This window comes from Citrus sinensis, chromosome 7 (genome assembly GCF_022201045.2).
Source record: "Citrus sinensis cultivar Valencia sweet orange chromosome 7, DVS_A1.0, whole genome shotgun sequence".
NCBI classification, from domain to species: Eukaryota; Viridiplantae; Streptophyta; class Magnoliopsida; order Sapindales; family Rutaceae; genus Citrus; species Citrus sinensis.
Genome location: NC_068562.1, coordinates 6,308,551 through 6,327,344, shown reverse-complemented (window position 1 = coordinate 6,327,344; position 18,794 = coordinate 6,308,551). Strand labels below are relative to the sequence as shown.

Below are 18,794 nucleotides of genomic sequence, written 5' to 3'. Positions count from 1 at the left end.
AACTTTTATAAGCTCCACTTAATTACAAGCACACAGGTGGAAAAATTAAAAGAGTTTGTTGACATGAATAAAACTAAGTTGGTGGAGAAGTCATATCAAAGAATTTTGAGCAGTGATCAGCCATCCATATCAAAATGGACTTTGTTTTTTAACCTATTTTAGGCCTTGCTCAAATTACATGATAATTTAGACTATCCTTTCTTGACGACAAAGATCTCCCAAGGAAAAATTAACCATAAATTTTTCGTATAATTTATACTTTATTCAGACTCGGTCAAATTTCATAGCACACCATAGCCTGAATGCATGTAATGATTTGGTCTGTGGGTCCTCATGCAGTTTAAAACTTTACTCAGTGATGGCTTGGGTGCCTCATGGGCCATGCACCAAAAAGCTTGTTGAGTACAACACCATCTTTGAGCTCTAATTGTTGAAGCAAAAGGGAGGAAGAAAGCATGTTGCATGCCAATGCCATCATGAAAGTAGTCCAAACACAGGGTAGACACCATTGAGGGCGTACTTATCCAAACCTCATTTTCAAAATAATTTTTGAGGATAAATATCGTCAGTCATTCTTCAATGCGAAGTGGGAACTTGAGCCAATTGATACTAAGCATCTGCACATTTAAAAAAGATCGAGATAAAAAGGTGATCACAATTATTTCTTTAATGCATAATGTTTTTAAAGTGAAACACAAAGCTATTACGTACGTTTAAACTTAGTGGGATTCTCATTCTCATTCGCATTCCACCACCAACTCAACAAAACAATGTTTCGTATACTTAGTTGTTGCTCATATTCACATATTCTTTAGCCATTGGTGATTGGCCTTTCACTCTCTCAAATGCTTTGTGGGTCCCTTACACTAACCCCATCAAAAGCCATTACTCCATTTGACATGATCAGACTAATCAAAACTGCTTTCTTGTGGTGCCATTGCCACCACCTTTTCTTCTTTATTATTGCTGCTGGGGTTGCATTTGCATCATTCATGGCTAAATCAGGTATTTCTGATTCATCATTTTTGTTTGTTTTTGCATCACCTGCAGTTGCTATTATTTCAAGTTGAAAAATCAATCAGTCTTGGCTTGCTTTTCTCAGTACTATTTGATTAAATTCACATAAACATGAAGGAAAAGTGGATGCTTTGTGTAATGAAAAAGGTGGGATGATATGCTTTCAATTTGAAGATTGTATATGTTGATAATGTTGAATGCTGTACTGGACTAAGAATTTTTATTTCAATCTACTGATTAGTTTTATGTCTAAGTCTTTTGAGTTTCAATTTCATTTACCATGCATAAGGTTACAATCTATTAAAAATGCCTTTACGACCTCGTTTTAAATGAATAGAGATGTTAAATTCTTCATCTTGCACATTTGTATCTGAAATTCATTTTTTTTTCTTTAACTAGGTATTACTTTTCTTGTTCTATTTTGAATTCTTCAAAAGGTGGCAAGAGGTCAGCAGCTGAATCTTCATTGGAAACTAGAGGCAGAAACATGTTTGGAGCTTTACACAAATGTTGCCCTCCAAGTCTAATGACAAAATGGCTTATACTCGTCATCTTTCTAAATTTCGGTCATTCATCCAGGGAGCCTGATGTTGAAGGTAGAATAAATTAAAATTTATGTTCTAACCTTTTGCAAAAACGGGGTTCTTTAAGTGTAATTAATTGGAATGTCGTTGCATGCATGCTGTATTTTGAGAAATATAATTAGTTCTAATTTATTAGACTTGCTATGGCTGGCTTTATTTCGGAGCCTCTGGATTTTGTTTCTGTACCTTCTCTGCAAATAATTATTCTAGCTCTTGTCTGGCTAGGCCCTAGCTTCTTCTTTGCTGATATCTAATGTATTTGCTCTTTCTTCACATATGCCTTTTGAATTATTACGTTTCCTATAATTTAGCATTGGATCACAGGTTGGTGAGCCATCAAGAGTGATTTTGTTGATGCCTTAAAAGAATGGATTGATTATGTTATTGAAATCTAATTTGTACAGGAATAGAATCTATACTAATCAGAGGAATTTGGCTAGTACCAATGCTTTTGAGTTCAAACTAAGTACTTTTGAAAATCTTAAATAAATTTCTGAGACAAAGAATTGTTTATTTACCAAGAGATACTGAAAGCCTCTGCATAGAAGGTCAGATTGATATTTGTGTGAAAGCTTGTTTGGATTATTGTTTCCTTTTGGGAGTGATTTCTAGCCGTCTTAAAGGTTACTCTGAATGACAAACAACTTGGTTTTACACTTTGATAATGATCAGGTGAAGCTTTGATTGAGGTTTTAAAGGCTCTCAATGATACCAACGGTCAATTCACAGATTGGAATGACCATTTCGTGAGCCCCTGCTTTAGTTGGTCTCATGTCACTTGCAGAAATGGAAATGTCATATCCCTGTAAGTCAATCATTGGCCGTTAAAGATATGAATTCTGGAACGTTTATTTTCGGTACATTTTTACATCTAAGGGATATTTCTTTATAAACTTGGCAGGAACTTTCGTTTTAAATTTGAGGGCAAGCTTTTTACAAATTTCAAAATAGAAGATTAAAGATCTCAATTCCAATATTTCTTGTTATTACTTTAATGGTCAAATTTGTTAATCTTTGCATTATGTTGAGTTTGTGATTGCATTAATTTGCAGGACCCTCCGTTCAAATGGATTTTCAGGAAAAATTTCACCATCAATTACAAAATTGAAGTTTTTGGCTAGCTTGTAAGCATACCTATTGATTCTCAATAACTTCAATACCTGAATTTTACCCATTGTGATGAACTGTTCTCTTAGCAGGGAATTACAGGACAATGATTTATCAGGTACGTTACCAGATTTTCTAGGCAGCATGACTCATCTCCAGAGTCTGAATCTTGCAAATAATAAATTCAGTGGCTCCATACCTGCTACTTGGAGTCAACTATCCAATTTAAAGCATTTGTAAGGATGGTTTCCCAGTTACTTCAACATTCAATTTTTTTGTTTCTTGTAAATCTAATCTGTATCAAGAAGCGTGATTTTGCTTTTGACGTATCGAAGGTGAGCTATGTGGAACCTGTATCTAAGGGTTCTATTGGTTGTCTTTAATTATTAAGTTTAATCATCTGTGCAATCTGTGAACTATAATACTATCGAGCTCTAATTATTGCTAATGCATTCTTTATTTGACAGGGATCTTTCATCCAACAATTTAACTGGAAGAATTCCAATGCAACTCTTTTCAGTTGCGACATTCAAGTAAACTCCAATAGAATTTCTATGAAATATTGCATGATATTGTTTTTGTATATTTTTTTTGTTTCTAGTAAACACGTAACCTTCAGTTTCACATTGGATTTTTGATCATATAGGGAAAAAAAAATTAGTGAAAACAATGGAAAGAAATTAGTTAATTTGTTATTGATTTGTGTTGGTGATGAGTTTCAAACAAAAAATTATATATGCTGTTTCTAGTAACTATATACTATATCTGGGATCTGAAATTATCCCAATGTTTGTTTATAACCTTTCCTCTGTATCTTTCAATATTTTAGTCACAAAAGGATCCTTATATATGCATATTTTCATTACAATGGGTGTGATATTTGTCATTAATCTAGCCTACAAAAGTGAGTGTTATGCATACTACTAGAGTATAAAATGTAGGAAACTAGTTTTAAGATTCTGTTGCAGAAATACAGAGTTCATTGTTCACATATGAATGCATGCCCAAAATGAGATTTCATGAGTAGGGAAAACTGAAAAAACAAACTAAAAAGAGAGGAACTTATGAATCACTGAATATAATTGCTGCAAAGTGAGGTAGTGATGCAGGAAAAGAATTTACTCCATTCATAACATTTGTAGCCAGCAAGCGAAAGTTATACATATTGAACAAGTTGTCACTTGAATATGTTCTTCTATCCTAATTCCAATTTTTAAATCAATTAGAATACTGAACCAAGTCCCATATGTCTAGTTCATACTATTATTTGTATTATTTACTTGATGCAATGCAATTTACCTTTTATTCATGTTTACGTCTATCTGCTCATGTTAGTTGCTTTAATATTATGTTTAGATAACTTCCATTGTAACACCTGTCTTTATTTGCCACTCAAGAGCTTGTCCTTTGTGTTATATTGTCAGCTTTACTGGAACACATCTCATTTGTGGCTCAAGCTTGGAGCAGCCTTGCATGTCGAGGCCCTCTCCTCCAGGTTTGTTTTATAACTTATCTCACTGATTTTGGATTTTTCACCGACTAGAACTCAAATATTAATGTTGGGTTATTTCTTGTAAGCTTAACCTATTGGGATCAGTAGCATTCAAATATGCTATGGGGGTTTATTTTGATAAGAAATTCTTTTTTTAAATCTCAAAATCATATTCTATCAGTTAAATAACAACACAAAGCAAGAAAGTCCATGCTTGGATTTACACGACAAGCCTGGTAGTTACTTCCAATCTCCCATGGCAGTTATTTAATTGGACTTGAATACTATTATTATGCAGTTTCCTATGGACTTGACTTTTAGCATATTGTTAGTTCGATACCAATTATGTCCCAAACCTTGAGGGAAACTAAAGCTAGATGCTCTTGGCAGTTTCAACCAGCAGAACAAAACTCAGAATTGTTGTAGCTTCCGCAAGTTGTGGTGCTTTTGTACTACTGTCACTTGGGGCTCTCTTTGCATGCCGTTATCAGAAATTGCGAAAAATCAAACATGATGTGTTTTTTGATGTTGCAGGTAATTTCATTTTCTCTTTGGCTTCTGGATCCAACTTGTCAAAAATTTGTATATATTCACATCAGTTTTTATGCAGTTATATATTAATTAACATGCACCAATAACCTAACAATCTGCTTCCAGTTAGCATATGTAACATGCTCTGCTTCTGATGAAGATTAGACAATGGTCCCTGACAACCTTACATATAGTCAAAATTTATTCTTTTTCTTCTATGACTTGGCCTATTTCTTTATTCAAGACTCAAAATTTTATATACTTTCATCAGCTTGTGAGCTTTATCAATTCTGAGTTTCAGAGAATGTCTTATAAAAACAAATAATAATTTCTCGAAGCAGTTTTGGTGCCATGTTTCTTTTACATCTAGCTTGAAGTCGTGATTACGCTTCATCTTTCTTTCTTGCATGATTTCTTCAATCACTTAGACATTGTGATAAGTTTAGTTCTGTGTTTCCATTTTGGTGGATTATTAAGCAGGTGCACTGATTTTTGGGGTAGCATATCCTGGATAGTTATCCGAAAGTAATATATATAATTTTTCTCTGATTTCAGGGGAAGATGACAGCAAAGTCTCCTTAACACAGCTTAGAAGATTCTCTTGGCGTGAACTCCAACTTGCAACTGACAATTTCAGTGAAAGCAACGTAATTGGACAAGGAGGTTTTGGAAAAGTTTACAAAGGTGTCCTCTCAGACAACACAAAGGTTGCCGTGAAACGCCTCCAAGATTATTATAGTCCTGGTGGAGAGGCTGCTTTCCAGAGAGAAGTTCATCTTATAAGTGTTGCTATTCATAAGAATCTACTACAGTTGATTGGGTATTGTGCAACCTCGTCTGAGAGAATCCTTGTTTATCCCTTCATGCAAAATCTTAGTGTTGCATACCGGCTGAGAGGTATTGCTTTTCATGAGAATCATGCTTTACTTTTGGTTATTCTGTTAGACCATGCAGTTCAGGTTGTAAACTAGACTAGCTTGGCGTGTCTGATGTCTTTCTCATGCTTTAAAAAACCTCAATTACATTCAGCTGAAGCGAATAAAGATATCACTGTTAATTTTTTATTCTAGTAACAAATGCTGGAAATTTTGTACTGTGAAGATTAAACCGAATCACATGATTCGATTATTTCAGACATTTGGACTGTGCTTATGTCTGCATGCAGTGTCCCATAAGATTTACACCAAAATAATCTCTCTTAGCTCGCTACACTGCTTTTCTCTTTGATTGTTTCTGTTAAGGTAAATGCTGAATACATTTCTGTGATGAACAGTGGTATAGTTATTGATCATTTTGACGCGATTGATTGTCAGTACGTACTCAAATTCTTTTTTTCCATTTGAAATTTGTTGTAGATTTAAAACCTGGAGAGAAGGGCTTGGACTGGCCGACAAGGAAACGTGCGGCGTTTGGTACAGCATATGGTTTGGAGTACCTACACGAGCACTGCAATCCCAAGATTATACATCGTGATTTAAAGGCTGCAAATATCCTTTTAGATGACAACTTTGAAGCTGTTCTTTGTGATTTCGGACTAGCAAAATTAGTTGATGCAAAATTGACTCATGTTACCACTCAAATCCGTGGTACTATGGGCCACATTGCTCCAGAATATTTATCAACCGGGAAATCTTCAGAGAAGACAGATGTGTTTGGATATGGTATAACACTTCTAGAACTAGTAACTGGTCAACGTGCTATAGATTTTTCTCGCCTTGAAGAGGAAGAGGATGTTCTTCTGCTTGATCATGTAAGCTTATCCCCTTTTCCCACTTGAAAACAACGTTTTTATTATACGTATATTTGGTCTGATTTTGTCTGTGAGTGTGACTGCTGCTTATCTGATATGCGTTGGGGGTCATGTTGCATTGTCAACAGATTAGAAAGTTACTGAGGGAAGATAGACTCAATGACATTGTGGATAGAAACTTGAATACTTATGATTCGAAAGAAGTTGAGACAATGGTTCAGGTTGCATTGCTGTGCACTCAAAGCACACCGGAAGACCGTCCACCGATGGCACAGGTGGTTAAAATGCTGCAAGGAGAGGATTTAGCTGAGAGATGGGCAGAGTGGGAGGAGCTTGAAGAAGTAAGGCAACAAGAAGTTTCACTTTTGCCTCACCAATTTGCTTGGGGAGAAGATTCAAGCATTGACCAAGAAGCCATACAATTGTCCAATGCAAGATGAGAGCGTTAATTCGAATTTCCATGTTAATCAACTTGGAAATGACAGTGGCAGACTGAAGCATACATTATTATAGTCGCGCGTACATATGTTGTATAAGAATGGAAAACAAGAGAAATTCTATGGTTTGGTTACGGCAATACTACTTGGAATATATGATCCATATAACAAGAGAAACGTGTGTATAAATTGAGATGATATATATATATATATATATTAAATGGGTTCGGAGTTCCATTTTTCAAAGTCTGTTGTTAAGAAAAGGTAATTGCTATACCCTAATTTAAGTTATCTGGTCGTTTTCGGCTTCATAACATTGCAACAAACCTAGAAAGCAATTGGGGTGTGTAGCAAAACCTTTTTTTTTTTTAAGCAATCTTTAAGAAAACCAAACTCTCTCTACCTTAGAGAGATACATTATCATCGGACCCCTTAAAAAGCCAAAAATTTTGTTTAAGTGTGAGGATTGTTCAATTTTATGTTATTAGTTCAGCAATTAATTATTTTCAGTCAATATGAAATTCTCTTTTTACCACTCTCGTCGTGTGTAAATCAGTCACTTAGGCAAGTTTCTGTCATGTGAAAAGGTACAGTAGGCTCAGGCATTGGTCAGCTTGATTCCCATACCATATAAAAGGCCATAGACTTAACTCATACTCTGAGTTACTATTTTGAGTTTGAGTTCACCCTATAAATTTCTATAAATATTAACTAGTAAAAAGTTAAAAATTTTAATGTGAAAGTGAATATTCATATTAGTAAACCCTAAACATCTAAAACAACCCCAACACAAAAAATGGCACATATAATGTAGTTAATCTAACAAAATCCGAAAAAAGAGAAATAATGAAAAAAAGTTACAAATTGTCAATGGATCACACCTAACTATAATAGAAACATCAAACCAACTTTATTCGACCAAAATTAAACGTCATTGATTAGTAAACTAGCCAGTTAGCCCACCAACCTCTATCTCTCACTCTCACATAATTCAAGTACTCCAATGACACCATTATCGGCCTTGCCTTTACGGACACTCAACCTGTCCATATACCTTATGTGATGTTTGCAATATTGTTCTCAAGTACAATCATGACCACATTAATAGTCATGTAACACCAATGCTTGTGAAATTAAACTCTTTATAAGTTCACAAAATTTTGATGCTGAATTTAGATATCATTTTTCTCAACAACCACGCAAGATCTGGCCAATTTTTAAGTGGGCAGGATCTTCTGCCCTTCATATTCTCCCTCCCTACGTTTTGGACTGAGCGTTACATTCTTCAACTGACCAATTCCTCTTCGCATTCCCTATATATTCTTTTAAGTTTCATATATATATCTCTACTACACCACACATAACACATAAAGATGGCTTCCGCATTTTCTTCATCTTCAGCAATAACATCTCTATTAGCATTAGCAACACTTGCATTATGTGTTTCTCCAGCGTTCTCCGCGTCCGCGGGGTTCAAGGTGAAGCTCAAATCAGTTGATTTTGGAAAAAATTTGTCCACTTTTGAACGTGTCTTACACGGAATGAAGCGCGGGCAACACAGACTGCAAAGGTTTAATGCTATGAGTTTGGCGGCTTCAGATACGGCTTCAGACCTCAAATCGCCTGTGCATGCTGGTACCGGTGAATATCTAATGGATTTATCAATCGGTTCACCCGCGGTGAGTTTCTCTGCTATCTTGGATACCGGCAGTGATTTGATTTGGACTCAGTGCAAGCCTTGCCAAGTGTGTTTCGATCAGGCTACGCCAATTTTTGATCCCAAGGAATCTTCTTCTTACTCTAAGATACCTTGCTCCAGTGCTCTATGTAAAGCTCTGCCTCAACAAGAATGCAATGCTAACAATGCCTGTGAGTACATTTACTCGTACGGTGATACTTCTTCCTCGCAAGGGGTCTTGGCGACCGAGACCCTCACGTTTGGTGATGTTTCGGTTCCGAATATCGGGTTCGGTTGTGGCTCAGACAACGAGGGAGATGGGTTCTCACAAGGTGCGGGCCTAGTGGGACTTGGGCGGGGACCATTGTCTCTCGTTTCACAACTCAAGGAACCAAAATTCTCGTACTGCTTAACTTCTATTGATGCTGCAAAAACAAGCACGCTTTTGATGGGGTCACTAGCAAGTGCAAACAGCAGCTCATCAGACCAAATCCTTACGACACCTTTAATCAAAAGCCCATTACAGGCATCATTCTATTATCTTCCTCTTGAAGGTATCTCAGTGGGCGGCACCCGTTTGCCCATCGATGCATCAAACTTTGCACTGCAAGAGGATGGCAGCGGTGGCCTAATTATAGACTCGGGCACAACTTTAACATATCTAATAGACTCTGCTTTTGATCTTGTTAAAAAGGAGTTCATTTCTCAAACAAAACTCTCGGTGACCGATGCGGCCGATCAAACGGGGCTTGACGTTTGTTTCAAGTTGCCGTCGGGTTCAACAGATGTAGAGGTACCCAAGTTGGTGTTCCATTTCAAAGGGGCAGACGTGGATTTGCCACCTGAAAATTATATGATTGCTGATTCAAGTATGGGATTGGCTTGTTTGGCCATGGGGAGTTCAAGTGGCATGTCTATATTTGGGAATGTACAGCAGCAAAACATGTTGGTGCTTTATGATCTTGCGAAAGAAACCTTGTCTTTCCTTCCAACACAATGTGATAAATTGTGAGTTTTATTTAATTATTACCATTCTGTATTGCTGTGTGTCCATGATTGTGTGGAGAATATATACAGTAGTGTGGATTCTTGAAAAAAAAAAAAAAGAGAGAGAGAGAATGAAAGTTGTTTCAATAAATCTAACGTTTTAGAGTTTCACAGTTCAGAGTGTGTAATCTTTGTTAATACTTAGTAGGTAAGAGATTATACTAAAACATCTTAATCATTGGATTAACGCATGCCATTAATGATAACGGCTATGAAGCGAGAAAAAGATATGGTGATAAAAAATGGATTAATGATTACCTATCATGAAGCATTAATGATGGTTTCTTAGCTTTGAAAAATGTCATGAGGATTCTTCCAATGTCAGGAATGATCAAATGTCCGCTCAGCTTCTCAGCGACTTGATTGGAAACAGGTTACACTTTACTTATTTATTTTTGGTTTTAGACAAATAGGAATGGAACGTGTCAATAAAAAGCTACTTTTTTTATTATTATTATTTAGGCCTGGTTTGGCCAAACGGACAAGATATTATATCAGCTTAATTAGATGACTTGACACCCATTAATCAAAATACTCCTAAATATATATCGTTTATGTGTTGAAAAAACAAAAACAAAAAGAAGTGTGAATGAGGAAATGCAATTAATAAATGAAGGCTTTCTTTTCAGTATATTTTATATGTTCAAATGCTACCTATCTTCAACTACACTCTTCCACAAATCTTTTTGAAGCCGCGGTATATGAGATGCTATCGATCGTATGAGTTGTGAGGGATTCAAAATAATACGGATCGTATGAGTAGTTTTGGATTTATTTTAACAAAGTACGAGATGCATTAAAAGATTAAAATAATATACATTCTAATGCAGTATATTTTGTTATATAATGTATTAAATTGTTTGTTATTTTATTTTTTAATTTATCCTCTTACTATATTAAAATAAGTGATTTTTTAATTGTAAAATCACTCTTAGATCCCAATTCCTAAGTCATGGATTGTATGAGTAGTGTTGGATCCTAAATTATTTGGCCGTCATACCACTTAATTCATTAATTATAAAACTTTAATAAAAACTAAGGGACTTGGATCAAAATCTTGAAATATTACATGTAAATTCTAGCATTGTTAAGATTATAGCTAAAAAAAGGAAAATGAAAGGAAGACAAAAAAATAAAAAGGTACTCGAACTCTTTAATTTGTCTCAATAATTTCCACTTCTCAATTATCTCTGTTTATTTCAAAAGCATTCTTATTCTTTTTTTTTTCTTAACTCAATAGCTCATGTTCTTTCTCATCTCCTTACGTAGTTATGATGCCTATGAATTCTTCTAAAAATTTGTTCTGCTAATCCTCAGACATTTGCAACTATAGCCCACTTGGACGCTGAAGCTATTTTCTTGTATTGGAATCGTTCATGTCCATACGATATTTAAAAGCATTGACTCATTCAGAAAAATAAATGAAATCAATATTAATTAAAAAAAAAAGGAAGAAGAAGAAACCCCCCAAAATATATTAAAAATCTTGGAGGAGGATTGTTGAGTCGTCGATTGTTGGTGATGGATTCATCTTTTAGTTGGAAAAAGAGAAAATGAAGGAAAGTATGCCCATCTTTAATTTTTTTTTTTTTTTAAAGTCTATTGTTGTGAATCAAAGTATGTCAATCTTTAATATAAAAATGTATTGTTGTGAACTTGTGATGGGTGTTTGGCAACGAAGAAGATTAAGGAAAGTGAGGGAGAATATTGTAAAATTTAGAAACTTACGTTGTTCTAATAGGTATGCTAGACATTTCAAGTTAAAATAGAAAAAGTGGGGGTTGAAAAGATGGGTTGAGAGGGTTAAATATCACTATTAGAAGGAAAAATATAACTCAATACTGATCAAAGTCCTCTAAATGAAACTGGTTCGCGTATTTTATTTAATATTTTTAATATCACAAATTATCAATTTAATCTAAATAAACTCGTACATTTTCTATATCCTCAAATATTATCTTTATTGTAACTTTTACTTAAAAGTTACGTTTATTGAGAAAAATATAATAAGATTAAATTTAAGTTATGAGATATATAGAAAAAGGTCATCAATTTATTTAACAAAGATCATTATCTGGAAAGTGCATGAGAGTTTTTTTAATTACATGAGCCTACAACTAATATATACAATTTATCTTAATAATATTGTTCAGATTTTACCCTCTCTAATATTCAAGTGACGTCAACTCCAATCACATTTTAAAAGAGAGAATACTACATTTACTCAAATTTAAGGAAAAAAATTAAATCTCCCATAATATTTTTGTGAGGACTCGAACCACTACCCTCACACACTTGTGAGGAAATGGCTCTAGGCACTTGGCTAAAAACCTAGTGGTTCATGAGAATAAATTTAAGGAAGTTTGTTTTGGAAAATTCTCATACCATGCGGGCCTAGTAAACCCACAACACACAACACTCCATTTGCTGGGCTTACAAAACAATGCCGTCGGAGACAAGTTGATGAACCAAACCTAAGCGATCGAACATCGAAGGGAAAATCCTAGGCAAAGCAACACATCAACTCCCTCCCCAGCAAATCAAATTCAGACACGCAAGCAGCTTCTTTTTTAAAAAAAAAATTAATTAAATAAATATCTGTCGTCGGTCGATTGGTCGGTCACTGCCTCACTGCTTGTGGCTCCAGTGGCTGTGGGGTGTGCGCACCAAAATTAACCATGAAAGATTCTCGCAAAAGGATGTAGATAGCAGATACAATTCAAAGAAGGCATAAATCGAAATGATGAAAGATACAATGCACGTCGTCAGCCATATTCGTCACGTTGTTGACTTGTTGGCACTTGGCAGTGCCTCCTCTTTCTTTACCGAAAGTGTTGTGCCTAAACCAAAGATGAAAGATTCACAATCATCTCGGCCCGCATTGTATCTGATTTGATTTAAAGAAGACCAACGGATTGTGTGCTGTCTTTGTACCGCTCGAATTAGTCAAAATTTAGGGTGCGCTCTGGACGTTACCCATTTTAGATAGTGGATTGTGGGTCTACCTCTTACCCTCTACACACACATATATTATTGAGTGCTGCTATTTACCCCGAATTTGCACCACGAAATCAAAATGCACCGTTTGTTCTGAGTTAATCACGTGTCCATTTTCTTACTTTATATAAAGGAAAGGAAAAAGCTGGGGAAAGAAAAAGCAAAAGTAAAGCTGTTTCTTCAGTCAACGTGTGGGCCTAACTAGAAAATTTATTGTGTCCAGCTGTGGTCCGCTTATTTTACTTTGCTTTGCTATTTCCTTCCTTCTTTGTTATTTTCTTCTTCTTTGCTATTTCCTTCTTTGTATCAGATGATGATACATGCATCAAACACAATAACAAAAATTAAACGAGAGCAAGAGAACGAACCATCGATCAAGAGTTGAGGGAAGGGGGGGAAAAAGAGATTGAATTAAGACGCAAGTGGCGTGGTTGAGTGGATTTGACATAAAAAATGGAACGAAATCCTCCTGACTTAACAAATGAATCTGCTTGAAGAAAAAGAGTGCTGCTAACTGGAAAGAGAAATGGAAAGTGACGAATCTGCCTGAAGAAAAAGAGTGCTGCTAACTGGAAAGAGAAATGGAAAGTGAAAGCAAAATGTTTACCTTGCTTTACGGGCCTAACTAGAGAAGTGGAAAGTGAAAGAAAGGAAGTGGAAAGTGAAGGCAAAATGAAGCAACACGTGTCGAGAGAAAAAAGTAAACGGTGCGTTTTGATTTCGGGGCGCATATTTGAGGTAAATAGCTTTTTCCTATATTATTATGGTTATGATTCAATCGTTGAGACCTAACCATTTAGGCATGTTTGTAAACACCTTGTTTAACTTAATTAATAAATGTATCAGAATTCTCTCTTAATCGATCATGTTCTAAATAAATAATTCAATTGTTGATTGGTTGTTAATAAATAAAAAAATAAAAGAAATTAAATCTTACCCATACACTACTACTAAAAGACACATGGTACAAAATCTTTAAAAACTCAGTAGAGCTCAGATCAAGAGAGGATCCTATTCCTTAATAAATTTGTTATTATTAATTTTCTAATTATCAAAATCAATACACTTGTCTAATCTCCATCTATATTTAACTCAATACCATCTTGAAATTTGAAGGACACAACTTTGGTTCTATTTGGGATTGACGTGTTATAATTTTTAAACTACAGCTGCTGTAGAAAAAAAATGTAATTATAAAATAAAAGTTAATAATATTTAGTAGATATAAATTTAAAAAATAATTTTAACAAAATTATTAAAGATATAATATATTTTTCATTGTATAAGTAAAAAATCATATTAAAATAACTTCTAAATTATAGCAGTTAGTGTTTTACCAAACACTTTAGTACTGTAACTTTTAAGTTACAGCTACCCAATCTCAAGATCAAATGCACCCTTCAAGTCCAGTCATCAATAAAAAAAAATTGATGTTAAATTTTTAATTCTCCTCCTATTAATAGATAGGAGTAGTTAGGAATAGTCCCAAAAAAAAAAAAAAAAAAACTCTCTCTATACCCAATTTGTGACACACTAAAAGTCATAAGAATGCTAATTTGTTCAAATAATAATGATTAGATTAATAGAGTGAGGCTATACTTATTTTTCAAGCGATGCAAACGTGTCATCAATTAATAGATTGTGTTGTAAGATCATGAGATTACTTGCGTTAACAAAAGCTTGAACTGTATTACTTTTAGAGAACACCCAAATAATTAGTCAAAATATATAGTTGGGATTATATATGTAGGAACGTCCACACGCTGTGTGTCCATTTAGTATACTGGCGTGGGCAAGTAATAGAGTGCGGGATCACCGGCCAAGGAGCGCATTATATACAAATAATCATATAACCACTCAACTCATCAGTACACACGTATGGTCCCAACTCTTCAATATTCTACATCTTCAATACAACCACTTAAATCCCACTTCTGCTTTCGATTATTCTGCAACGAACTCATTTTGTCTTCACTTTACGATGACTATAGAATTTGTGCTTTTGTACGCCCTCTCAAAGAATATCGATCTCCTCAAGACTTTACAAAGCTTCGATGGGATCTTTAGAAAACGACTCGACGACTCAGAAGACCACACTCCCACTTTCAAAAGTGGCACGATTTGAACTAATCCTGCCAACCTTCTAGAAGAGTAGTGATAAACTTCAAGATCATTCTTTTAATTTTGTCCCTTTTAACTTTTTGGTTTCAGGTAACGACCAATCACTTGTACGCTTCAATTGCATTTTTGGACCTTTATTATAATGACAATACCTTAAATTAATTTTACCTTCTTTGTGTGCAAGTGGCGAACTGGCAGCGTCAACATTCAACAGATCCCTTCAATTATTTGTGCAGCATATGTACCTGTAGTGAAGGACAGCCGTAGTACTGACGATGACAAAGATTACATTACACCTTAATTTAGTTTAATCTAATTTGCTATTTGCAAATGTTAATGTTATTAATGTTAATGGAACGACTCTTAAGCAAATTCAAAGGACGCTGCCGTCCGTCCAACCAATACACCACTCCACATGCCCACTGTCCACTTCTATTATTTTATTTTGGCATATAAATAAGTCTATATCTATAATACGTCATCCCACGCAATCACAATACTCTTTTTAGAAGGTAATTTATAATTAAGAAGTAATATGATTGATTTTTTTAAATTTATTCATTAAATCCATCGTATTAAATAATTATAGCCATCTCATAAAATATCGTTTCACTTTTGAAAGATTATACAATAGGTTAGCAATAGGACGGAATATGACAAAATTTGTTAATCTCAGTTCTATCCCATATATATAAGTGGGATAAAAAAAATTATTTTTATCCTTTTATTTTTTGGGACAAAAATTTATCCTAATCCTATCGCATTAAATATCTCATCTCATCCCATTATCTAGAACAATTCCGAAAGTAAATAAATAAATTTGACTTTTTTTTAAGGATCATCATAATTTAATATAACAAAAATCTTGAATAAATACAAAATAGAATAATTAAATAATAATTTTATTTTGACTACGGGTGCGTTTGAGATTGAGATTGGACAGTTATAGATTAAAAGTTGTAGCACTAAAGTGCTTGGTAAATACTAGTTACTGTAATTTAGAAGTTATGTTGATATAATTTTCATTTGTATGATAGACAATCTATTATATTTTTAATAATTTTATCAAAATTATTATTTAAAATTTATATTTACTATGTATTATTAACTTTTGTTTTATAGTTACATCATTTTTTCCACATCAGCTATAGCTTTAAGCTACAGCACCTTAATCCCAAACATGTTTGAATAGAATTTTATACTAACATTTTTTAGTTATCTGTTTGCTTCCATTACACATTAAAATTAAGATTTAGGCTTTGAAAGCTATAAATTTTGAAAGTAACCAACTTATATTTTGAACATAAAAAGATAGAATTAATTATAATTTTGGCTTTTGGCTGACACTTCACTTTCTAATCATCTATTACTTTTATTATTTAATTTTAACCTTTGGGATTCAACTTTAAATGTTACTTAAGTCAAGATTATAAAATAATTAAAAATTTAGAATAGTTTTAAAATTATATTATTAATGAGATATACACTACATGACGATATTTTATAATTAGTCATCCTCCCATCTCACAAAAAAAAAACATGAGTTATTTTTTGTCCTTATCCCATCCTACTTGGGATGTAAAAATGTCTCAATCCCATCCCAAACGGAACAAGATTTCATAAGATCTCATTCCAATAGGAAAAATTACCATCTCTATTATACAATAAGTTTATTTATTATCATATTCTTTAAAAAAAATTTATAAGTGTGAGATCTCACCTATATTAGTGGAATTTCTTAGCCATAATGAATAGTCCTTTAAATTATTTTATAACTAGGAAATAGAACCGCGCTTCACGCGGGTTTAAAAAAATAATTTAGTATTATCATTTTTTTTTACTTTGCACTTGATGAAACTAATAAAAAAATATGAATTAATTTTTTTTAAGATGAGGCAACCTTATAAAATTAATGTTATTTATGAAAGTTAATTATTTGTTTGTTAACTTTAAATATATATATATATATATTAATGTGTATAGTTAAGTGTACAAACCTTATACCTTTTATAGTTGTTGATAAGTTCCAAATTATATTCAACTTGCTAATCTTTTAAAACTTTTATATCTCTTTTTTTCCAATCAGCTCCAACTATTTCAATATCACCCACACCACATAAACTTCCAACAACATCTGTAATATTATGGAAAAATAACATAAACATGTTAAAACATAAGGATCAATAATTTCTAATATACACTTAAAGATTAACAAACATTAATAATTAAAAAAATACCTCAAAGGATTGTGTTATCATTCACATGTATATCAACCAATAAAAGTTAGAAATGTTGAATGCAGTAGAAGTATCCAATGCGGTCGTCGGAAACCGGGTGGCTTAAATAAAAAAAAAATTATTACCCAACAACACAAATAAAGAAGCAATGCAAGATAAAGAATAAAATGAGAGAATATATTATAGAGTGATTTTATTCATTCCAATTGTGTGTGTACAAAATAAAAAGATGAACTCTGCTTTTATAATTACATAATCACTCCATGAAATTAATAAAAAATTATGGATCATAATTCATTGTGAGATCGTGGGAGTTATAGGGAAACTAAAGGTTGCTAATGGGAGATAGTGGGGAGATTAAAAGATATATATTATAAATATCCACATTTATTTTAATAAATTTATAACACTTTCCCTTGGATGTTCATTACAAAGAATATGCCTCATTAAAATCTTTACATAATTATTATTATGTAATAAGAATCAAATTAATTATGAGAAGATAAAAAGTCAAATTTAAAAGAAAATTTATCTATTTATTAAATAATAAAAAATATATAAAAATGAGAAATGGTGATGCCACATCACCTCTTATAGTCTCGACTTTATATATATATACATTGTGTAGATTTAGACTCAATTTTTAAGTTGTATGTCTCAAGCTAATATTTTTAGCTCAAGAACTATTTGCAATGTGAGAAATTCTTCTCAGCGTTTTTAATTGATAAATATAAATTAAGTGGACGCTAGTAATTTGTTTCATCTATGAAGTTTTGTCAAATTTACAAGTGTGACAAAACATTTATAACAAGCGATAACAAAGAAATTTGTGATCGTACGTATTGACCTTTAGCACAAACCAAGAGCGAATATTGTTAGTTCTTTTATTTTATCCCTTGTAACCTTGTAAGGACGGCACAAAAAGAGCCTAGATATGATACGGATTCCGTATACAGTACGAACTGTGTCAACGTAACTATTAACTTTAACTAAGAGATGTGCCAAAATTACTTACTCAATTTAAAAGCCAAAATTGTCACGCTCTCTTCCCCCCCCACTCCACATATAAATAATTAACACCCCAAGCTCTTTTCTACTCACAGAAATAAATTCCAAGGTCTCTCTAGTTTCTTTCTTCGCTTCTCGGTTTTAAATAATAACGTGATGCAAGAAGACAAGAAGACGATGAAGGTAAAGAAAGGGTGGCTTGCAGTTCAGGTGGGCTTAGAAGAGGAAGACGGCGGGTCCCGAAAGTTTGTGATTCCGATATCTCATCTTTATCATCCCCTGTTTGGGCAACTGTTGGAGAAAGCTCGAGAGGTCTACGGTTACAATACGGATGGTCCTTTGAGGTTACCTTGTAGTGTTGACGATTTTCTTCATCTTCAGTGGCGGATTGAAAGAGAATCCAATAGTCACCGCCATCACCACCATCATCTTCCTATCATCTTGTCGTTTCACTCTTGTTAATTTGGTATATAACTTATAACTTATTTCTCTGTCATGACTTCTCTTTCCGGAGCTTAATTTGTTGTGTACTGAATTATATGCTTGAACTTATTGTAAGGAAAGTGAAAAACTAGCTAGTTAAATGTAAACAAACCAATACCATTTGTCATCAATCTATTTTTTGTGTATGATGAATGACAATATATGGAACCTAATTTTCCCGACAGCGTGCAAAAATAGCTTCTTTCTTTCTTTTTTTCTCTTTTTTTCCCCCTGAACGCAGCGGGATGTTAAATTTGCTACTCTTTGAACTGGCCGGATTTAGACCCTCAAATCTCATACATTAC

General features: G+C 33.6%; 2 protein-coding genes across 7 annotated transcripts; both read left to right on the top strand.

Moving 5' to 3' along the window:
• The first annotated feature begins 702 nt into the window (after positions 1–702).
• LOC102622700 (probable LRR receptor-like serine/threonine-protein kinase At5g63710) lies at positions 703–7,164 on the top strand. 6 transcript variants are annotated; one of them, XM_025092420.2, is made up of 12 exons: positions 704–1,005; positions 1,103–1,164; positions 1,417–1,613; positions 2,274–2,406; positions 2,654–2,725; positions 2,798–2,944; positions 3,176–3,241; positions 4,133–4,203; positions 4,591–4,734; positions 5,287–5,628; positions 6,087–6,481; positions 6,610–7,164. In XM_025092420.2, exons 3-12 carry the CDS (start codon positions 1,505–1,507, stop codon positions 6,919–6,921), a joined length of 1,791 nt encoding a protein of 596 aa, XP_024948188.2. In that variant the 5' UTR covers positions 704–1,005; positions 1,103–1,164; positions 1,417–1,504; the 3' UTR covers positions 6,922–7,164. The 6 variants fall into 6 exon arrangements, with proteins under 6 accessions (XP_015389172.2, XP_024948188.2, XP_015389167.2 ...); XM_015533686.3 differs by lacking the exon at positions 1,103–1,164 and having other exon boundaries at positions 703–1,005; positions 1,455–1,613; XM_015533681.3 differs by lacking the exon at positions 1,103–1,164.
• An 878-nt stretch (positions 7,165–8,042) lies between these two features.
• Positions 8,043–9,868, top strand: LOC102623581 (aspartic proteinase nepenthesin-1). The gene has a single exon (XM_006466109.4). The coding sequence runs from the start codon at positions 8,292–8,294 to the stop codon at positions 9,606–9,608; it is 1,317 nt and encodes a 438-aa protein (XP_006466172.2). The 5' UTR covers positions 8,043–8,291; the 3' UTR covers positions 9,609–9,868.
• Positions 9,869–18,794: the final 8,926 nt, after the last annotated feature.